The sequence below is a fragment of the Tinamus guttatus genome, unplaced genomic scaffold (assembly GCF_059628265.1).
Source record: "Tinamus guttatus ecotype Peru unplaced genomic scaffold, ASM5962826v1 Tinamus_guttatus_pri_ptg000086l, whole genome shotgun sequence".
NCBI lineage: Eukaryota > Metazoa > Chordata > Aves > Tinamiformes > Tinamidae > Tinamus > Tinamus guttatus.
The window spans coordinates 2,537,009-2,560,820 of NW_028288620.1; the positions used below are offsets into that span (position 1 = coordinate 2,537,009).

Consider the following 23,812-nt stretch of genomic DNA (forward strand, 5'->3'; position numbering starts at 1 on the left):
CTCATGGTAGGGTTTTTCTTTTATATATTTTTTTCAGTTAACGATGTTCCGAGGTCGGTTCCCAAATACGCAGCCCGCGGCGGCCGCTCCGGCACCCGCGCAGCTCCCCGAGGAGCCCCAACCCGCTCTCGCCGCTCGGACTAGCGAAGTTGAGGGGATTTTCTTGTCTATTTTTCATTTTTTCGCTCCGGTGCCGGCACGGCGAGGCTGGGACCCCCTCCCGCTCCTCCTCTGCTCTCCTCCCGCCCCGCCGCGCGACGCTTCCCTCAGCGGAAGCCACCGCGGCCGCGGCGGCGCCGCTGCCCGGCGCGGCGAGGGGCGGGCGGTAGCGGCAGCGCCGCCGCCTCGGGCGGCCCCTCCGCCCGCCCTTCCCCGCCTCCCGCCTCAGCGCGCTCTCTCGCCTCTCCCGCAGGTAGCCGGAGCCGGCGCGGGCAGCGGCGCGGGCGGGCGCCATGAAGCGCTCGCTGCTGCGGCTCTGCCGCTCGCGGGAGAAGGCGGCGGCGGCCAGCTCGTACCAGGGCGTCGTGTGCGAGGCGGACGCCGCCTCGGTCGCCTCGCAGGACGTCTTCAAGGTGCGTGCGGGGGGCCGCGCGGCGGGAGCCGCCGGGGCAGAGGGGGCGCCGGGAGGACGGGCGGTGGGATCGGTCCCTCCTCGATCTGTCCTTCCTCGCGCCGCGGGAAGGGCGGCCGGAGGGTGGGAGATGGGCCCGGAGGTGCCACGTGAAGTGGCGTCGTCGTCGCATGGACGAGGGTGTCTGGAGCGCGTGGCGGGTGGGGAGGTGGCAGCCATCTCGGACGGGGCTCTCCAAAGACGAGCAGCGCGAGTGAGCCGGAATCTGGGCAAAATGTCCCAGAAGGGAAATCTGAAGGAGCTGGGGCTGCCATGAGCTGAAAGGGAGATGCTGTTGTGATCTGTAAATACAACATTGACCCCCAGAAAGATGTAATCCGTTCCCAAGTCCGTGCAGGACAAGGAATGATGCATTTGCATAGGGACAACAAGCGTGGGCACGGGGAAAGCATTTTAAAACTGTTTTGTAGCTGGGAATAATTAAGCAAGGGAAGACGTTGGGCAACTTCAGAGTTTTTTAAGACCAGACCAAGCAAATGTGCCAATGTGGATGGGATTGGTGACCCCTCCAGGTCGTTTCCAGCCTCATTTTCTGTACGTGCGGCCAGATGTGGTTGTGAGCAGCAGCTCTTCTGTGTCACATGAGTGTCACTTTGGTGGGTAATCTGCCACCGTGGGACCATGCGGATAAAACACAGGGGAGCTGCTCTCGTTCAAAATCCCTTGCTTTGCTCTTCCAGAAGTTGAAGGCACTGAGAAAACCTAGTGGATTTCTTCCCTTATTATTTTGGTAGGGAAACACAGCAGTGTTTTCTAAAATATCTTCTTCATTGGTGGTGTTAGTAAAAGTTATCATTGTACAAAGCTTTGGCCCCATTTTTTCTTAATGTTAACAAAAAATTCCGATGTAATTAGTGGCAGAATCTGGTTTAAATCAATGAAAAGATTTAAAATTCATTACAGTTAGAATCAAGTTAGAATAAAAGACAGGATAAAAGATATTGTGTGCACATATATAGGGCTGTAAAATGTTTTCCTTTATGGTGGGTATGAAATGTGTGGATATTTGTGTACATAATAGACGTCATTATTATGACTGTTGACTCATTAAATACCCTTTTAGCGGTGATACCACCTGTTTTCTGTCAGCATCTTCTGACTGTACTTTTGAAGCGGATGCTATCCATGTGTTTGGCCCCAATCTTCTAAATATTTGGAAACGTTTGTAACACTGTTCGCATGAGTAATCTCACTGCGGTCAGTGGGACTAGTTAGCAGAAAGAAGTTTAACATGAGCAGCTCCATATTGTATGTTCACTTAATGAAAGCAAAAACTGACATTTTTATGGCTTGAGAGACACTGGAGACCAAAGTTTTGTTCTTTTGGCAGTTGAGGAGAGAACAGTGATTTAGGGGATTTCCTTTTTTTCCTTGCTTTGCTTCCTTACTTCTGTTCGGGAAGGTTTGTTTCACATTTTGTTATGTTGAATTATTTTTCTTCTTTTTTTATTCCCTTTTGATCTTTTTAATAACTTGTTTTGAGATTTCCTGCTCATTGCATTGCAATCGCTCCTTCTCTCTCTTTTGCTCATTAACAACGATGCTTTTTGAAATGCTGTAGTAAAGCAACTAGGAGAACTTCCCATCATAAGAATGAGAAGGTTTTCCAGAGCGTGCTGTGGTCACAAAATGCAGCAGAAGGTGCAGGGGGCTGAGCAGTCAGAAGGTGTTTTACATTATACGACACAGACCGTGGTTGTTTCAGGCTGAGGATTAGCCCATGGGACACACTTGGAGTAGTGCTGTAAATTAAAGGATTTGTGGCTTGCCCTGATGTGTGGAACATCATAGAGCCCCAAGGGCTGAACTCAATAGCATTGCTCATACTGTCAGTCTCATTAGAAAGGTTTAGAGGAGGAAATTACCAAGATTATTCATTTTTTCTCTTCGCTGAATTCATTTGACTGGGCCATAGCTGCAGAGGGAATGAAAAATGCAAGTGACAAATTTGCTTGGTTGATTTCTTTGGATTTCTTGTGGTGGAGGGAGGATCCTGATCCCGCTACAGAAATCAAAATAAAGGATACAAGATCATTTTCATTTTTGTTAATTTTGCTGTTTTCTTTACCTGGAGATGTGCCTTTGCAATCCATAGAATCAATCTGTGTTTTGCTGTGTTTCGCTTAACTGGGTGCTTCTCTGTGAAAACTGCAGAGCTGAGGGAGAATTACAGAGTGCTGAACTGCCATCGGCCACACACTACTAACATCTTGTCTGTTAGGAAAATATAAAAATGAGAATATTTGTATCCAAAATAGGTGATTTCAGACGGAAGTGCGTGCAGGCTGCGGAGCTTCATTAAGAAGAATCGTTCTGGGCTTACCAAAGTGGATGAATTAAATGCTACCCCCCTGCATCATGCTGCAGAAGGAGGTCAAATAGAATTAATGCAGATGATCATGGATGATTCTTCCTGTGAAGGTACTATATTATTGGACTTAATTATTCTGTTAAATAAAATAGTTCATAAAATCAAAATAATTTTCAGCCTGAAGAACTTTTTTTTCAGTTTATTAATTCTGCAGAGTATTTGTTGAAGGTCATCTCCAATTTTGAAACTCAGATTATATGTATAGACCAGACCAACTTCCCATCAACATGTACTGATTTACCTCTATGGTGTTAAGTGAATCAGAAAAGATTTGGTTTTCAGTCATCTAATAATTTGCGACCGGTTATTTATTATTTCTCATTTGAGTTATTTGGACTCACTTCTTCAGTATGGCCATTAAAGCAATAGCTGCAAATTCAAAGAAAAATGTGAAAGAGAAGAAACAAAGAAGAAAATCAAGATTTTTGGAAAAAAAAAAAGAAAAAACAGGAAGTAAAATATCGAGGAAGAAATAAGACAGTTGTTGTACCCCTCTGATCTTTCCACTATTATAATTTGAGACAATCTAACAAAAGGCTTTATTGGTATTTCCTAGCCTTTTCACTGTATTTCAATATACCCGTACGTCTAATAGAACATTTTCTCTAAACAATATGTTGTTCTGGGCACAATAAGTTGAATGTGACAGTGCCTGTGACCCGCAGCCTGGCTGCATCAGAGAGGGCCTCTTCATTTTTCACTTCAAGCAGTTCAATAATCCAGAGTAAAACTTCAGTTGAAAACATTCTTTTTTTCAGTATGATGAGAACATTTGACAGCTTTGCTTTGTGTGTGTTTTTTTTTCTTCTCTCTCCTTTGAGCCAGTATTAAATGTGATGGATTCTTCTGGGAATACACCACTGCACTGGGCCACGAAGAAGAACCAGGTGGAAAGCGTTAGTTTACTCCTCGGTAGAGGAGCCAATCCGAATATTCTCAACTCCAATATGATGGCACCCTTGCATATGGCTGTGCAGTCCCTGCATAATGAAATTGTTAAGGTAAGTCTGAAGTTCACGTAAGTAAACGAACTTGATAAGTGGCTCGCCAACTGCATGCAGGACCCCAAGGACTTGGTTATATGGCTGTGTCCTGGGCGTAGCTCCTCGTGTGCTTTGTGGAACAAGTAGGATGTACGGTGCTTATAGGGAGGCTTGTGTGTTCTCAGCAAATAAGAAATAACTTATTGATTTAGATATTGATAGGTGTGCCATTGTAATAGTCCTAGCAATAAACTTAATGTACTTAAAATTTAAGTACATATTTTGGTATTTTAACTGTTTTCGTTCTGAAAGCTTTCATTTAAATTGCACAGAGAGTCACAGAACTATCAAAAATAATTGTGAAACAAATAAGTTAGTGTTTTATTTATTTTAGTGGGTTTTAATCAGAAAGCATAGCTCTTAAAAATATTTTAATAACTTTTCTGCTTTGATTTTGCCATTATTCAATAAAAAATGTAAAAGAATGAGAAGAAGTTGTGACGAAATCATTACTAGGGTGTCTATTTTGAAACATGTAAAATAGAAAAAGCACTGTAATTTTAAACAAAGTATTTTTCATCATCTGAGTAAACATAGTGAGAAAACTTGCATTCCATTTTAGGTAACTGTCTGGCATTTTAGAACTTGTAAAATTCTTGAATCAACTAGGTTAATCTAACCTTAACACCACAGCAGCTCATTTTTTACTTTTGTCTCTTTCGCTAATGCATCTAAGTACAAGAAGGAGAAAGATATCTCTGTATTGAAAAAATTAGAATTATTTTAGAGACTGCCAGCATTGAATGATCTCGTGGTTCTCAAATCTTCTACCAAGTCCAAATTTACAGTCAGTTTAGACTAATAAAGTTATTCATTCGGGATTTGGATTATTTTAGAGCTCTGCCCTTGACAGAATATATCCTCTCATTTCTTCTCTGCTATGTTGTTTATTCAAGTGAATTCTCCTTTGGTTTCTGTTGTCAGATTGCCCAAGAGTGATTAAAACATGCCATTTTTCCAGTGCACTAAATTCCTTGGAATTGCTGAAACAGAAAAAAAAAAAAAAAAGCATAAATATCTAGATAGAGGAATAAATACACGGTGCAGTGTGGTTATTCGTATAATCCCTTCCCAAAAATACCATGGAAGCAGTTGTTGTGATGCTTGGTAACACTGGTAGCTCAGTGTTGGCTGTAAACAGAGGGCTCACGTTAGGAATACAAGGCTGTAAGGGCCCCTGTTTTCATTAAATCTAAAATCTAAATCATTTTGTTCCTCCTCTGCCTTGTGTGGGCTGCTGGTGTGCAAATAGAACAAGTCATGATAGGAGCAACTATGTGTGGCAAACAGCAGCAGTAATGGAATAGGCTTTTGTTGTTGTGTTTGGCTTATGCTTGACTCAGTGTTGTTTTAAACATTCAGATTTTAGTCCAGCATAGCAGTACAGATGTTAATCTGGAAGGTGAAGCAGGCAACACACCTATAATTGTAGCGTGTTACAAGGATAACCCTGAAGCACTGACACTCCTGGTAGGTATAAACTATCCGTTGCCTTTTAACATGGCTCTGCTTATCTTGACACAATGTTCTTCTGTTCCTGTATTCTCTCTTGGTTTAGTGAGGGAAACTTGCATGCAAATCAAGGGCTTAATATTTACAGTGCTTTACGTAGTGTGCTGCTTTTTATTTCCTGAGATGTTTGTACTGCAGATAAATGTTCAGTGGTTACTGCTGTATTACCACAGTCCATTATGTAAAGGGAGCATCTCTTGGGAAAAATAATAATGATTTAAAGCTCAAAAAAAGTATATTTTTCCTACATTAAAGTGTTTTATTTTTCTCTATGCCATTCTTTATTCATGCTTTCACTTACACACTTCTAAAACAGCCTGAAGAAGTTTTGTTAATGAAATGATTATAATTTACTTGAAAAAACAGTGCCAGAAACTCTTAGGCTTTTTGAGGTGTGTATATTTTGAGAAATGTATTTTGCAAAACTGAGATCTTGTGATTTTGAAAACTGTAGGAAAAAAAAACACCGATACATGACCTCCTTTACTTGTTTATCGGACTTCTAAGTCCTGTCTGTGTTGTGAAAAAAATGATTATAAATTTTAAAATGCATGTACTTTTTAAAAAAGGACACAATAGAAACTGTATCTGTGACAATGTGTTTAGTAGTCAGAATTTTCTGTATCACTTTAAGCTACATCTAAGGATTGTTTTTCAGATTGAAAATGGAGGGAAAATATGTAAAGCAAACAAAACGGGATGTATGCCTATCCATGCAGCTGCATTTTCAGGTGCAAAAACATGTATGGAAATTCTCTTAAAAAAAGGTAAATAATTTGTCCCAAATCAGTTGATGAGATTTAGTATTTATAATAACATTGCCAGTTTTCTGCTTTACCTCTCAAAGAGCTGCACAAGGAAGCACTTACATATGTGACTGAACTTGCAAGAAGTTAACACAGCTGTTCCCATGGGCAAAATTATTTGCTTGAGTCACTTTCCTGGGATTGCAGCAACAGCTTAACTGGCTTCCTAAATGTGTACCCATTCATTGTTTAATGATAGGTGTGAAATGTTCTTATATTGAGGGGGGAAATGTTATTCCTAAATTAAAATACTAATTTTTTAAAACCTTAGTATTTTATGTTACCTTGTTCTTACTTAAAATTTTACATTTTCTTTCATCTCTCAGGTGAAGAATTAGGTCACTCTGCTAAAACTCACATAAATTTTACCAATAATGGGAAGTGCAGTCCCCTCCATTTGGCAGTTCAAAGTGGAGATTTGGAAATGATCAAAATGTGCATTGAATTTGGAGCCCAAATTGATCTAAAACAGGTAAAATGGGCAGCGGAGTGAAACAAAGTTTTGCTTTCTTTACACGAGCTATCTAGAATGCAGAGGGTTTGCAAAGCTGGCATGGGTTCAAAAAGCAATTGGGAAAATGCATGAAAGAAAAAGCCACCTACATCTGGCAAGTACAAAGAGATGATGCTCCGTGGCTCTGATAGTCTTGAGTCATAAATTGATAGGGGCTGGGAGGGCAGTATGGACAAGTGTTGCTCAGTGCTCCCCGTGCTCACAAGCTCCTTCCAATACACCTGCTAGCATCCATCCTTAGAAATGGGATGTGAAGATGCCTTGACCTGTAATCCAATTCATTCAGGGAAGCATTTCCTGAAATGCACAAGGATAAAATCCCTCAGGCACATTCCAAAGCTAGTTTGTCCCATCTAGCTGAATGACACCTTGCTCTGGCAAATCTTGTTCCAATCATTAACTGTTTAATAATTTTTACGATACATTATTTTAGTTTATGATTGTTCAATAATGTATTACACCAAGCTACTTATAATAAATCTGCAGGGAATATTTAAGGGAGACATCTAATATAGTACCAGAAAAGTTAAGAATATTAAAAATAATTGTGTAGAAATATAGACAACTAGGATCTTGGGCTAGATCACTAGCATATTTAATAGGTTGGAACTTAGGCAATGTCCAGATGTTGTTTTCTTGTCCCGTGCACAGAACGAAAAATGCACAGCGCTGCATTTTGCTGCCACTCAAGGAGCAACCGAGATTGTCAAGTTAATGATGTCATCCTATGCTGGTGAGGAATCTATCATTGATGCTGTGGATGGCAATAAGGAAACACTGCTTCACAGGTAGGAGAATTTATAAATTGTGAACCAGGATGTCCCTAACTAGTCCCACCATTTTAACAGCATCCAGTTATACTATATAACATATTTGTATAAAGTAAATAACAAGTGGGAGACCTTCCACGTGTGTTGGAACTTTTCTGTGGAGTGAGAGATAATCTTAGTAACACACAAAGCAGACAGTAATTTGGTCAAAATATTAAAGATTTTGTGCTGAGATAAAAATCAAAATGATATGATCTGGTTATCTCAGAACTATGCCTAGGAATCGCTGAACGTTTACTGAAAATTTAATCTAGTAAAGAATTAGTAGGTGAATCAGCATCTTTGAACGCTGTGGAACAAGTGGGCATTAAACATCATGTAACTGGGCCTATATTCTCCAGAAGATGAAAAAAAAATATATCAACAGTAATCTTTGTTTTTTTTAATCATAGAGTTCCGGATCAGGTAAAGGTAGATGATAGCCTGCAAAGGTTGTGTGTGTGTGTAACAACCTTCTAGCTTTTAACATCTATTGAAATGAGAGCAAAAACTGTGGTAGAGTTTTCCTAGTCTTCTGTAAGAGAAAGGCGCATAGATGTGTTGTCTGCCTGCTTTATGGAAAGTTGTTTATCTCATCATGTATGAATTTTTGCAAGAAAGATTGCAAGAAAGACACTGTGTAAGCAGTGACCTTAAATAGAGTGCAATAATTTTGCATTGTTACTCTACAAAGAGATTTACAATATAAAATAAATAGTAGAAACCTGGAGGCAGTAGTTACGCTTGTGCTTTGTATAGTGGGGCTAAAATGGAATAATTTATAGTCAATGAAGGCATTTGAAGTGGGGTGTGTTGGAAAGTTAATCTAAAGACTAGGTGCATTTGGAAATGTTACAGCGGTAAAACACTGCTGAAAACCATGTGATGACAGCACCAAAGAAAATTGGGCAAACATGTTGGAGCCTCGCAACCTACTAGGTGTCTGGCCATCATAACTATGGAAATGATTGTCCTAGGAAAAAGTTCTGGACAATCATGAATGATACTTTTTGCTCCCTATAGCTGTGAAACAGAAAAAATCAAGAATTTCAGAAAGTCATCTGAATCTCTTAGAATATAATTAAACTAAGGAGGAACTTCATCTTGGTGAGAGCAGTGAAGAAACATATAGGCTGGACATGATTCAGTCGCATTCCTCATGTCATGTTTCTGTCTGAGTTTTTGTAAAATGCTTTTGCCTTCTGTTCAGACCCCTTGGAATTTCTTTGGGAGTGTGTGAAACCCTCCATATTTATGCATGACGTGACTGGAGAGGCCCACTGTAGATACTGGAGGTGTGTCTACCCATGTGGAACCATGCCTTTATTATTAAAGACCATCTTTTGAGTAATTGCTTCCAGCTGTAGTGTATGCTGTGTTATTACTTCCAGTGGTGCTCAGGGAAGTGTTATCTTCAAGGTACAGAATAACCTTGGCACTGTACTGCTGTGTTGCTCATTGTGAACTTCATTGTTGAAACTTAGCAGGAAAATTAAGAAATGTCACCATCATTTTTATCAGGCAGTATATTTTTTTTTCTTATTTTTGGAGTGGAAATTCCTGTCACAGTCTGATACACATTTAGCCGAGTTATTACAATCTTAGCCCTGGCTTTAGGAATGTATGTAGAATTTTTTTTTGGTGATTGGATTAGTGAAATTGATTTGAGACTCTAGGCCTGCATGGAACAAATTGAGTCTGAAGTTTGTAAAATTCTATATTGATGTTGTGTGACACAGCAAAAGATCTGACACAAAAAGTGAATAACAAGAATGGAAACAGTATGTTGTTAAAAAAATATGTGGTAAGTTATATCACTCTTTTTCTGTTGTAATAAAAAGGTGCTTATTTGAAAATACTGAAAACTTCAGCAATTGGAAAAACTACTGACTTTTACTTTGAAAACTCATTGTCCATTCTAATTGTAATCTATTTTTGCATTTTTTCCCCACAGGACAGCATTGTTTGATCATTACGAACTGGCGGAATATTTGATTTCAATGGTAAATATTTAATCAAACAACATGTTTATAGCGGTTATTGCTGTCTATTCTTACAGATCTGCATAGAGAAATTCATAAAGGAGAATATTTTCTCAGGTATAGGTTTTGAGAGATCTATGTATATATGAAATAACAGTGGTAATTTTGGCTTCATAACAAAATCCCATGATTACAAAGGATGAAAATCTGCATTTTTGTTTTACTGCGAAAGGTCTCATAAAAATTTTTTTATCAGCTATGCAAAATCAGTCATCCTCACGTTTAGGGTATGAACTATGTAAATGAAATGAGTGTTAAACATGCAGTGAGTTTAACCTACTTTTCACAGAAAGAAATACTTTCTCTAGTGTATGTACGTCTGTTTCTTCTGGGTCACATAGCCATATATTGAGCTTTGTGCCTGATCTAGAAGTATTTTTTACTCTCTATATAGTTTAGTTATATTTCTTCACTTAGTAATTGTGGAGGAAAAGAAAAAATGTGACTTGAGATGCTGCTGGCTACTCTAAAAGTGTTCATTAGCCCCGGTTATTAGGGTTCATACTGCCATTACATGCCTGGCTCCGAGGGTGTTCAGGAAAATCTCAGAAGCCAATGGAACTTTTCCATTTTATGTCAGTTTTTACTTAATTTCTTGCCAAAAATATTAGAAATGTTCTCTTCTGCATAAAATTTTGCTTTTCTAAGGAACTCTGTTAAAGGGATTTGATTTAGTCAGAACTGGATGTTGTGCGTATTTTTAGTGCATTACCAAATGTTAGCTGGTGTTGTTTGACTGCTGAAACTTGTCCGAAAAAATAACCCATCTGCAGACATTATTACCTGAGAAATGCAGACAAAAGTTTTTGCGTGTGAAGGCTTGTGTGCACAAACTGTTAGAGAAAAGTCTTTTACAATCCATTCGCAAAGAACAAACGTGTTCTTTAAAGATTTTGGCCTCTTTCATAGAAAGGAACCCATGTTGAAAGTTTGTTTGACTTTCCATATGAAGTATGTTTGAAGCTTCAGGGCTGTTTTTATTTGACCCGGGAATAGATTAAAAAATGGCAGTCAGAGTCAGTGGGGTGCAGCACATGCTACCTGTGCTGCCGCCTCTCCCGAACTCCGGCAGGATCACTCGGCATCATCCACTGCTGTAGGGAAAAAGCACTTCAGAGTGAGACAGGAAAGGTGGATAGACCCTGGCAGTGATTTTACTGCTTAAAAAGAATGGCAAATGTCCGTTCAGAATGGCTTTCTGGTTTTAGTAAAGGACAAAATGTATTTATTTTATGCTTTAGATATGTGCATTTGATGCACATTAGCTCATAAGTAATGTACTTTATGGTCGTTTTTTGGCACTTTTGTTTATGATGATAAAAGTCATTCTAGATGGATAGACTATTACTAGCTCTTCCAGAAAATATGTACAAAATTATCTATGTTAAAACATATTTTCTGGTAAACTTTTTATATCTCAGTTGCACCATTTTTGGTGCTATGGCCTCTGCATAGCATTTCACAGAGTATGTGACAGAGTATGTGAAATGCTATGCAGATGCTGTTGTTTCAATGACTTACACAGATGTCCTTTAATATTTGTCAGCTAGGTGAACCGAAGCTTTAAAATAGTGGGAATAAAAATCTGTATTTGTAGTTAGGTATTCAAATGAAGCACAATATTAACAACTAATGGCATTGTGGTCTTCACCCCAGTTGCTATTTATGTATATAGTGTGTGCGTCTGTGCACACAAGCAGTGCAACTGTACGTGCAGGTTATGTGTGTTATTGAAAAAAGAGTTAAGATAGGAAAATCAGAGGAGTGTTACAGCTTAAGTATGTTAGCTATTTCTTTGAATCTTTTAGTATTTTTTGTGCATTGTGGACAATTAAGTCTTGACATGTCTGCTGCTTCCTGAGCTCACATCTCTTGAAGATTGTTTCGCTTCGTAAATTCTCTTGATACGTGTGATTCTTCAAACTAATTGAGTAATACTTTTATACATTTTTGCCTCTTTTCAGGCGTTATATTTTCCTTTTTTCTGTTCCGTTTCAATAAAGCATAACAGAAGATTAAATTTGTATAAGTACTAGTTGGTATTTACAGTTTTTGCATATTATATTTATATGTCTGTTTATTTGTGTTTGATTCATATATATGTAAATGTATAAATGAAAAGTAAAAGAAGTTCAGAAGCTAAACTTATAAATGGTTAACTCAGCCATATCATAAATATTTGTGTCAGTATATGAGATGCTTCTTGTTGTGCTAATATGTGATGAATGTTTCTGAGTTCATTTTGCTGAGCACTGAATAATACTAGCTAGAGAGGAAGTGATTATAAGATTATGCTATTAACTGTAAATCACTGCCCTTATGTTCACTGAAATGAATGAGCTACTTGGAGAGAGGGTCCCTGTTTGTTCTTTTGATGAATAAGAACATTTCTCACAGGATGGCTACTTTCTAGAAGAGTAAGTGGGAAAATGAATTCTGTGTGGGTTACACTCAAGCATTTCATCAGCATACACTAGAAGCTTCCTGTTCTCTATGGAGAAGTAATCATTGACCATTTACTGCATATTTCTTATTATTGCAGGTTTTATTATCCTACAAAGTAAATATTGATCATGAGTATAGTTAATTCTCGTTTGATTTAGAGCTTGACCCAAATACTATGCAGGTTAATGGAGAAGCTGCCAGCAGCCTTTCAGTGATCTTTGGATAACATGTGAAATAAAACAGATTTTGTTATATACTTTGATAGCCTCATCCAATTAGTCTTACAGCTCAATTTCTAGAAAAAACAAAACAAAACAAAACAAACAAACAAACAAACAAAACCCAAAAAACCCCCACAACAAAGCAGTATCTAAAACATCATAAAATACACTTTTTGTTAACTCATTTTGCTAGCTCATCTTCATGGGGCTGATGGATGCAGATTTATGATTGTGGTGTGTTACTGGTATGATCATAGTGATGTGTTGGCTTGGCAACATGCACCTCATGCAAAAACAGGCAAAACAGCAAAACTGAGCTTTTGCTGTAGTATTCCATTCCCTCCAGCCCTTGTGCTTTCCTTAAGCCAAATAAGTCATTTCAAAACCTTTAGGTTTGAATAATAAAAATATGCTGTTGATACAACTACTTTGTGGTCAAAAACAACTTGGCTGGTTCAGTTCATTTTGGCAAAAGAAAAGAGGATATATCAAACAATTCAGGTTAAAACATGCTAGTTACTGAATTGGTAGAACAGTGTTTGTATATGTTAGTACAGTGGTTCCGAAGTGTCTTATTCTGATAATAGTTTGTTAGGTAAGAGCACATCATTCAAAAGAGCTGTAATTTTGTTACTTTTCCATTATTTTCAAATCAGGATTATATACTTAAAGAAAAATAAATGCATGTCAAAGTATAGCAATAAAAGCTCACCAGGCGCACAGTCAGTATATGTAGAAGTAGGCCACTGTTACATAGGTGTGCAAATATGAATTCAGATGACTACACTGTGGCTGATAGTTTAAAAAACATGCTTTTTGTATATAAAGATGTGTTCATTCAATTTATTTAATCTGGACTTGCCTAAGAATACCTATAATTCTGCAATATTTATAAAGTTCAGCACCCTTTAAAATTTGTTTTTCTTGAAAAACTTGAAATTTTCTGTTGCAGGGAGCAAATATTGATAGTGTTGACATAGAAGGTCGATCCCCCCTTCTGTTGGCTACTTCTTGTGCGTCATGGAAAATTGTGAATTTACTGCTCTCCAAAGGTACAAAAGAATATACACCAATGATGATACACTTCATTTGAGCAAAGTTTACACCTGTTAAAACCCTACATCTAATTTTTCTGTTAATTTCAATTCAACACCTCAGCATGTAGTCCAGGAACAACTCAAGTAAGCAGCTGTTATGTGCTGGTAGCCCTGAAGATAAAGGAAGAATTAGGATGGTGATTTCACCCCTTTTCATGTAGAGTGAACAGACTATGGAAAAGAGTATAGACTTTGTCAGCCCCTGCCTCCTGAAGGTGCAGGTGGCACTTGCGCTCCATCCCTGTGTTCCTTAGGAGCTCTCCATGGTGGAATAAATACAGAGCCATGTTTGTCAGCAGTAATCAGTATTGGTTTTTATCATTAATACTATTATTACTATATTATATCTTCACAAGGTTTGAGCTTTCTTTTTCAATTGCCATATGTGTGGTGTAAGCTAAACTTGGTATATTTTCTTGTTATTAACATAATTTAATTTGTTAGTGTTTTTATCTTCTTAAAAAAGTTTTAACATAGTAACAAGATGAAGGACTTTGTTAAGACTTTTTTTTCCAGCTGGCAAAAATTCACTCATTTCTGGTTGCTTTATATAAAATGTTTCTATGAATAATTAACTCAAATAACTGCCACATAAAATAACAGTGATTTTGAATGTAGTAAAACATCATTGAGACAGTGTGATTGGGAGTGAACAGTAAAAGTGGTGGTCATCTGCATCTTTAAATCATGTTGAGATTTGTGGGAGCTCAGTACCCTTAAGTACAAGGGCCATGGGTAAATCTTAGTGCTCTAGTGAGATGTGGTATCGTACATGTGTGAGATAATGATGAAATCACACCGAGAAGAGTAATCTTTTGTGATAAAGTGATGCATCATAGTATTGACTTGAAATATTTATTTCATAGATTTGTTCACTAATAATTGAATAATATCAATCAATGCCAGAGGCCAGCAGTTTTGAAACTCCTGTTATTTGTTTTCTTATTTATCTAGGAGCAAACGTATCATTAAAAGATCATTTGGGTCGGAATTTCCTGCATTTGACGGTATTGCAGCCTGGAGGATTGCAGCATCTCAATGAGAAATTTCTGCAGGTACAGTGAGCATCAGTTTGTATCCTTCAGTTACCATTATTAGAAAATAGAAGAGAAAGACAACTACTTTCCCTCTTTTTGGAATGGTTGTAAAAGATTCGTTTTGCTTACCCAGTGTCCCAGAAAATAGTTTGAACAGGTGCATATCTCTCATGAAAACATTTCAAAGCCAGTAATACAGTTTTCTTATTGCCAGGCAAAGGAATAACCCCATAAATTATTTTGCTGTTGGCAGATTGAATAGCTCAAGAGGTAGACAATATAATAGAGAATTTTTCACTTTTACTCTCCCAGTCTGCATGCAGTAAAGCTAGGGGAGGTGCCCGTTTGCACTCAAACTCCAGGGCTTGCATAGTTTACAGCCTGTTCTGCTGCAATTATCCGTGGCTTAAACTGTAATGAAGTCTTTGATTTTGTTTGAAAATAGTTTTCAAACATTTGGCTGTGCTTAGGTAAAGTATTCATATTGCTAGAGCTCCAACTCACTTGAAGGATAGAAGTTTTCTATCATTCAGAGTACTGGGAATAGCATCTTTAATGGGAATCAAATAAAAATGATGTAATGGCATCCACTGTAATCTGGACAGGGTTAGTACTTCAGTTAGTAATTCAGAATGGATTTAACCTCCCTTTTTCAGTAGATTTTGTGAATCAAATTTTAAACGGAGATTTTTGATCTAGTGACTGCATTGACTTTGTAATCTTCTTCTAAAAATTCAGACAAAGGAGTGGAGCCGACTGGGATGGATCTCAGTTCTTTATAAGAAAGGTTATGCATAAGACAGTGAGTGACCAGAGGGGTAGAACGACAGGGAAATGAAGAAGAGGAAGAGAAATGCAGTTATAAAGCAGAACCCTGATAGTGCCTGACAGCTGTGCCACATACAGCTGACAGCAGTGCCTGTTATGGTTGTGAATGGCCAAGTGTGGTTAGGAGTCTCCTGTGTTTTACTCATTCTGTGGATGTATTGCAGTGAGGGCTCAGAATGGCAAGTTGCTCTGTTCTTTGACCAGGAAATCTTTTAAAAAATGGTGACTCACTAATCAGCAGACATGCCAAATCCTCGCTCTTACTAAATTTACCTTACTTAAGGCTTCTTTCATATTTTTACGTACTATTTTAAAAATACTAAAGCTGATGTTAGGAACTGTTAGAAGCTGTGGAGCGTTAGCAATATGAATGCAATTTTGTGGTGGTTTTTTGTTTTTCTCTTGGTAACAGATGGAGCATATTAAGAACCTTGTAGTGGATGAAGATAATGAAGGATGCACTCCGCTGCATTATGCCTGCAGGCAAGGGGTGGCCCTCTCTGTAAACAACTTACTCAGCCTGAACGTTTCCATATATTCTAAGAGTAGGGACAAGAAATCACCATTACACTTTGCTGCCAGGTGAGTAGTGTAGCTTAGGCAATGAATCAGTGTCATTTTTTTCCACTCAGATTTCATTGATATTAATTTCTATGTTAAAACTTTTAAAGCTATGGACGCATCAATACGTGCCAGCGACTTATAAGGGATATGAAAGACACAAGACTTTTGAATGAAGGTGATAAGAAGGGAATGACTCCCCTGCACTTGGCAGCACAGAATGGCCATGAGAAGGTAGTTCAGTTTCTTCTGAAGAGAGGGGCCCTTTTCCTCTGGTAAGTATACAGATTTCCTTTGTTAGGGTAAAGAGGAGTTATCACTTTACATTTGATATCCATGCCTGGGAAATTATTAATCACCTGGGAAGTAATACAAATATCTGTCAAAAAATATTTATACATTATTAAATATGTAAGTTGGTGTCAGGCCTTGTGAAGTGTAAGACCATGTTTGTAAGATCTTTGTAAAACTAAGCTGGCCATGCCTTGCTTCTGTCTCTCACACAGAATTATGGCCAGCTGTAAAGCAGAGGTTGTAGGGCTTGCGAAAGTGAGGTCTCTCCGAATCGAATGGAGAGAACAACACTGACATTTTTGATGAATTGTAAACTCTGATGAAAAAAAATATTTTGGAAATATTATCATGTCAGGTTCACTAACAGGCTTGGGTAGGCAGAATGGGTGGCTCACATGCAGCTTGCACAGGCACTCTGAAGTCCTGATTTCAGGTCAGAGAGCCTCAGATCACTGGCAGGACCATGTCCTGTTAGGATTTTTAAAGCTTCCAGGGCCATAGCTGCAGATCCAGGAGCCAAAAATGCTAAGACTTTAGATTCTTTTTTTGCAAGATGTAGTGTAGAGCTCTCGCTTCTGGGCTCCCACATCCAGGACAGTCTACAGTGCAGCTGCATCTTGGAGCTAGGGCCTAAGTGTTCAGGGGAGATGCCCTAGCAGACAGTCACCTGTGTTCAGAGCTTATGCACCACAGAGAAGCCACTCAGTGGACTGCTGCCAAGCCCCTTTCTTCATGATTCTTAGACAGGCTTGTCTTCTCAACAAGGATAGAGGTTAGTCAAGAATCCCAGTCCATCTCTTTCCGAAGCTGGCAAAATTAAGGTGTGTAATCGATCTCTCTCTCTGCCTCTCACACACACACACACACATGTGTGCACACACATGTATGTCTGTGTATATATTTAGTGCTAACTTAAGCTTAAAATTGGTATTTTCTAATAAAAGTTCGTGGTGAATTTTATGTGATGAAAAGCATATTGAGTTTCATTACACTAAGATGAAGTAATATGAATAGAAATAAAGTTGTGTGCTTGTACTGCTGTGTGTGTTCACTGTCTTCAAAAGCAAAATTCTGTAATATGGCCATGGATGTTACATATGTTGCCAGGTGTTCATAACAGAATATTCTAAGCTTTTCAGTCATTAGAAAGAGACATATAAGAAAACAGGTGCAAACAGACACAATCAGAGTGTGTAAATCATAGAGCAAATACAAAGAGAAGATACCGAAATATTTCAACCTTTTACTTCTGAGTGGTGCATTGATAATCACTTAATACTTAACAGAAGACATGGACATCTCTGCAGTGGCCATACCAAAGAAAGATATTGGAGAAAAAGAAGTTGCATTTATTTTCAAATTGTGAAAAGCTTTTCCATTTTTAATTACTATTTTTTATACCTGCTATGTCTAAGTGATTATAAAGGTTGGACTGCCCTGCACCATGCTGCCTTTGGAGGATACACTCGCACAATGCAGATAATTTTGGATACTAATGTGAAATGCACTGACAGAGTGGATGAAGAAGGGGTATGTATTCACCAAATATTATTTGTTTCTAGTCTATTATTACTTCTAGAGGAAATGTCTGTGATACCCTATTAGGAGATCAGTTTCACTATGAATTGCATTCATAATATTCTATTTTCTTTGTCAGTTTTAAAACCTCAGTACATCATCACTGTTAACATTTGTTGCTTAATTTTTCTCAGGAGAGCCTGAATGAGTTGGGAAGGCTTTCAGAAGTAACTTGCAATGTGACTTGATTCCTAAACCGCTTTAAACATTGTCTTACTGTTATGCACATACCAAGGAATAAAATGCTCATATTAAAAAGCTGTGTCTGCAGAGTTGCTTGGATTTGTTTATACAAGTACATCTGGATGTAATTTGGACTGCCCCTCTTCCTGATTTATCCAATGCAGACTTTCTGTTTCTGGAGATACCATCACTTTTACCTCTTTGTGACTCACAATTTGTTAGCTACAAAACTACTATTAATGAATTGCCCTTTCTTATTTGCAGCTGAGTTTCCTCTTCAGATTTTAACACTCTTGTTGCTGTAGACATGGAATAAGGAACTTTTCTGTAATTTCCATAAGAATCTCTAGGAAGAGATTCTGTGTTTTAATGTTGCTAGTAAAAGCATTGAGAACTTGCAGCTAAGAACAGACTGTGACTTTTTGATGATGGAAAATAAACTGAAATATGCATTGTTTTAAAATGATCCACATGTATGCTTTGTTCTACTCCTTTTCTGTACAGAACACAGCATTGCACCTAGCTGCAAGAGAGGGACATGCAAAAGCAGTAAGACTTCTTCTTGACTACGGTGCAAAAATTCTGTTGAACAAAGCAGTAGCTTCTTTTTTCCATGAAGCAATACACAATAGGAGGAAAGATGTAGTATCTGCTGTCATTCTGCACAAAAGGTAAGGTAAACAGAAAATGCTTTTCAAGGTAACTTCCTGCCATCCAACTTTTTTATTTGCAGTTAATTTAAGTTCTGGAAAGTTGTGGTTTAATGAAATGATTTAAGTGCCTATTTTAAAGTTCTGGCATTGTGGTCTAAAAACCCATTAAAATGGTTTAATTACAATGAGGATCAGTTATGTGGCAGTTCCTTTCCATGTTAAGTTGAATGTTTCCATAAGAAAAACACCTAGGGGCCATAAGAAATACATAATCTTCTCCCATGTTTTTCCTCTTCATACATAGAGAATATTGACCTTCCATGGAATAAATATATACATACAGAATTTTAAACACAATTGATATAATTCAAGTGACTTGATTTAAAGTTGTTGTTTTAAATATGTTGCAAATATTTAAAATGTGGTAAGTTCTTTGCAGTTTAGAATGTTTTCGTATAAAAATGTTGCCAAGCCTACTAAGTCCCATTTCTGGAGTAAAAATGTCACCCTAAAGATTGCATCTTTTGCTAAAAGTTGCAGGAAGACAGCAAGTATTTTACCAAATTCACTATTACCCACCTAATATTGTATCCCACGTTGCCAGCTTTAGTTCAGGGTTCATATGGAGTACAGAGAAAGACATCAGCTCTTGAGAAGGACTTAGTGTTATTGAAACAATTCTCTTTATTTGAGAACAGAATTAAATATGAATCGTTCTTAGGGAGGAATCCAGAGCATTACTCAATTACTTCCCTAGCATATGATTTTTGGTTTTCTGACGTATAAATGTATTATTGGCTGTGATTTGCGAGATAATGCCTTAAATAAAACTCAAATTATCTAAAATCAATTTCATGTTAAAAAGAAGCAATCAATTCATTTTCTGTTACTTCAATGCATTTTTGCAGATGGGAAGAAGCTGTTTTGACCTTCTCTCACTATTCTAGTGCCAATAAGTGTCCTTTGTTGGAAATGGTTGAGTATCTTCCTGAATCACTTAAAGTAAGTTTAGTCACTAAGAAATGACTATAGAAAAGCTCTAGTTATGTTGCACCTTGTGTTATTTTTTTCCAAATGCAGTACTCACTAACCCTAAACACTCACAAACACTAAAATAATAATATCAATTCATAGATGAATAAATTCAGTTATTCTACTAACACTTGCAGATAGCTCACTTTAATTTCTTATTTCTGGAAGTCTTAAGTTTCTGACGTTAATGGAGTTGAGTATAAAAGTGAGCTGAGTATAAAAAGATAAGAGAATTGAAATCCAAACCAGTAGCAGTGTTTCTCCACCTTCTCATTAAATACTAAACCAATGTCAAAAAAAAAAAAAAAAAAAACTTTTTGGCTAAAATATCAAATAACTTGATATTTCGTGTAAATAAATACTTCACATTTTACACTTGTAAAGTTTCTTGCATTCAATGCCATAAAACCTGATTCCGTACTTTTGAAGATTGTTTTCTTCAGATGCATGCATTTTGTATTCTTTCCTAATGACTGTCATCAGTAATCACCTTAATTTACTTTCTCGTTCATCTTCAAAGCTCGTTTTGGATAACTGCATAATTGAGTCTTCAGAAGAAAAGACGAGTCGAGACTTCTATGTAAGTGGGGGGAAAAATGTGAAGACAGTATGTATTAAAGTTAATTATCATTTTAGGCTGCAACATGTCGCAATGTCTGTAGCAATATGTTAGTAGCAATGAATCTTTAAGTTAGAAAGTTGTCAAACATTTGGCTACTGATACCATACTAGGTTTTACTATCTCTTAAGTATTTTCTGCAGTTTTACAAGAATCATGATGTAAGTTGGAATCAGCTAGTACATTTGATGCATCATGGATAGTTCAGGAGTTATTCACTAATACCTGATTTTGAATCTGTGCTTTTAATATGCATTTGTCACAAAAACCTCAGTATTGGTATGAATTTTAAAATATACTTCATTGAATCCTGACACTTTTCAGTGGCATTTTGTCTTAATGTAATGCTGGTATCTCTATTATTCAGATTGAATATAACTTCAGATATCTCCAGTGTCCTCTGACGCTTAACAAGAAATTTAAGGATGATGAAGAGATTTTTTATGAGCCACTTACCACTTTAAATGTAAGTCATTTTACTCTTACATCAATCCATGCTATCTTGGACTTAACTTCAAGGGTTTGGAATTTTTTCATCATGATAATTCTCGAAATATGTAGAGCTTTGGGATATTGGAATGGCATACAGGACAAAGTATTTATAATCTAAGTAACAAATAACATTTATGTTAGGTTTAGATAGAAATTGTTAGTTATTTGAGCGGCTAATAATGTTTCAAGAGAACATACTTTATACACAGATACAGTACACTATACCTTGTCATTATAGTGACCAGTCATGGGAATATAAGACAATGAAAAATGACAAAACTGATGTGCTCTCACTTTCTTTTCTTCATATGCTAATTGAAAAATATATTCTGTATCTTAAAAAATCGGTAGTTCTTAAACATGGTCAGTCTGTTCCCGTAAGTTTTGTCAGAATTCATTTAAAGAATGACTTCAGTGGCTTTATTTGATCACCTCTTTTGAGCTTATTATTGGTAATTAGACTGGGTGTGTTGTTTAATAATGAATAAATATATTATAGTTAAATATAACTAGAAAAGCAAGATTATCTCTCATCTATAGCTCCCAACCTGAAAAATGTCACAATTATGAGTCTTATTTTTATTTTGCAAAATATACTGTCTTTGTATGGTTATGATTTTTCTTTTTTAGTTTTAAAGACAGAACCTCATGAGAAAAGGTGGATGGCGTGGTAGTCAAATAACAATCTAGTAGTAGATTTGGGCCATAGTACATAAACACGCTGTGCTTTTGATTGGGCTAGTCTTCAAATGACAAAGGTGGTTTAGCCAGTTTTGGGAGCATTTTGCTCCACTACACAAGCTAAGTTTGATCCTTTTACTCTTGTTTTGTAGGCCATGGTACGCCACAATCGCATGGAGCTACTGAGTCATCCCGTATGTAAAGAATATTTGCTTATGAAATGGTAGGTGTGTTTTAATGTATACAAAATACACTACTGCAGGTTACACTGGCAGCTGTGATACCTAAAAGCTGTGCACTGGATGCATGTATTTTTAGTGTCATATTAAAAAAATGTATTTTCCATGTAACCACTCATAAAAATATTTAAAATATGCTGCTGACTATCATACAAAATACTGCATAGAACTTCATAAATGACTCTCAGAGATTTACGGAGGTGACCACCATCATTTTTGCTTTCACTTTTTTTGCAAGAATATGTAATATTATCACTGAATTAGACAGAAAATGAGCAAATCATCAGAATGACTAATGCCTTATGTCCATGCACAACTTGAAGAAATGTTTATTTCCTCAGAGTAGAAGCATTGTTTGCCATGAAATTTAAATCCTTGATTTTCTCAATTTGTAAATTGTTCAAATGTTAACATTTTTGCTTTCAAGGATGGCCTACGGGTTTCGAGCACATCTAATGAATTTAGGAATATATTCTCTTGGTCTCATCCCACTGACTCTTCTCGTCACCCACATACAGCCAGGAAGACCCTTGAATGGAACAGAAACTTATGAAACAAGACCATTAGAATATGAGGTACTGGGGTTTTTCTATTAGTGACAATATGCTTATGATTCTTATTGGAAGAGACCAGTTATTTAAATCATTTGAAAATATTTCTCAATCATTTTCTACATTTATTATCTATCAACTGTAGGAATAAAATCAAAGTGCTTGTTTTTATGCATTCAGCAACAGTTTATGTAGCTAAAATTTCTTATTTTTAATCTCTTTTCTGTAAATTTAATTTTTGTGAATGGTTATTTCAGTCTTTTCCTTAAAGTGAACATTTCCTTAAAGTTGAGAAGAAGAAAGCATATTTAAGTATGAAAGGATAGAAGATTTTTTTTTAGCTTTTTATGTCTTTTTTAATGATTAGCCAAAATAACTGGACATTACATATTATAAATTGGACATAGAAACAATCATCATTAAATAAAGTGCATCTGAGCATTCAGATACAGTTTTATTTGCCTGTCTGTATATTACTTTCCTTACATGCGCAATATTTCTCTGTTAGACTTGTAAAATATGAAGCTAAGGTAGAATACATTTTGCCAGCCTGTATATAGGCAGCCCTCATGGTAGCGAGGCGTGTAACTGCAGAATGTAACAAGGTATTTGTGGAGCGCTCCAAGAAAGGTCTTTAAGGGGGTAGGATGTTTCCTGGAATCGTTATGCATAAACTTCAAAAGAATTAGGAAAAATTGTGTTCCAAAATGTGAATGAGGGACTACCATTGTGGAGTCGCGATGACATCTCAAAACGAAGAGCTTGATTAGGTAACAGAGTACCTGTGCATCATTTTGAGTTTTGAATGTTTGATTCTCAAAGTTACTGTAGATGTGGGGGTACTCTGTAAGGATATATGAACTTTGTATATGAGCTGTTTGGTGATACAGATTCAGTGGAAGTTATTCTTTAGCTGATCCATAAGGAAAGCAAGCAAGGGTGACCCTGTCTCAGGAGAAACCTGTCCTCTGTAGCTGTACCAGCGTTGTTAAGAGAAAAGCTCAAACTTTTTTTCAGAAGCCGAAACTGGGGTAATTAGGGCACTATATTGAACTGAACAAGTTAGACTTGCCAGGCCCTCAGCTATAGGGGAATGGGACTTTAGAAAAGAGACATTGGTGCAACTGACCAGTGTCCTTTTGTAAGTGTCTCCTTCCTTAAAATTAAGCTGTATTCTGGCTTTCAAGAAGGCCGAGTTGTCACCGAGCCGCATACTGTAAGACACCGAGAGGGTAAAACCGCAAGTACTGCTGTTTTTTGAACCTGTGATTCCATGGTTCCTATGAACAACTCAAACTCAGTGTTATATTCCTGTGTCCAGTTGAAGAACGGGAGAGTGACAGAGCTCTGCCTCCAAGAGGCACGAAGTAGTGTATTCTGAGAAGAAAACCTGTGTCGTTAGCCCTGAAACTATGATGTGCTGGTGTTAGTGGTGAGAAGTCAGTTGTGAGATGATTTTTTTCAAATTCTTCATTTCAAATAGGTGAATATATCACTAAAGCCAAGGTTATTGGGAAAAAAAAAATCAAGACAGATATTTTGTAGTTCTTCTTTTGGGGAAAAGAACATACAA

The 23,812-nt window shown here is 37.3% G+C and overlaps 1 protein-coding gene across 1 annotated transcript in view; it reads left to right on the top strand.

Annotated features, from left to right (window-relative positions):
• Positions 1–422: 422 nt before the first annotated feature.
• The window catches only part of TRPA1 (transient receptor potential cation channel subfamily A member 1), a 33,642-nt gene continuing 10,252 nt past the window's right edge, over positions 423–23,812 (top strand). The window contains exons 1-19 of the mRNA XM_088520317.1: positions 423–572; positions 2,890–3,052; positions 3,828–4,003; positions 5,408–5,515; positions 6,216–6,324; positions 6,690–6,835; positions 7,529–7,665; positions 9,641–9,689; positions 13,347–13,446; positions 14,446–14,546; positions 15,769–15,938; positions 16,028–16,192; positions 17,627–17,741; positions 18,477–18,643; positions 19,534–19,627; positions 20,178–20,237; positions 20,644–20,742; positions 21,602–21,672; positions 22,116–22,263. Of these exons, the coding sequence (XP_088376443.1) occupies positions 453–572; positions 2,890–3,052; positions 3,828–4,003; positions 5,408–5,515; positions 6,216–6,324; positions 6,690–6,835; positions 7,529–7,665; positions 9,641–9,689; positions 13,347–13,446; positions 14,446–14,546; positions 15,769–15,938; positions 16,028–16,192; positions 17,627–17,741; positions 18,477–18,643; positions 19,534–19,627; positions 20,178–20,237; positions 20,644–20,742; positions 21,602–21,672; positions 22,116–22,263 (2,298 nt within the window). The 5' untranslated portion in view covers positions 423–452. The remainder of the gene's footprint in view (positions 573–2,889; positions 3,053–3,827; positions 4,004–5,407; positions 5,516–6,215; positions 6,325–6,689; positions 6,836–7,528; positions 7,666–9,640; positions 9,690–13,346; positions 13,447–14,445; positions 14,547–15,768; positions 15,939–16,027; positions 16,193–17,626; positions 17,742–18,476; positions 18,644–19,533; positions 19,628–20,177; positions 20,238–20,643; positions 20,743–21,601; positions 21,673–22,115; positions 22,264–23,812) is intronic.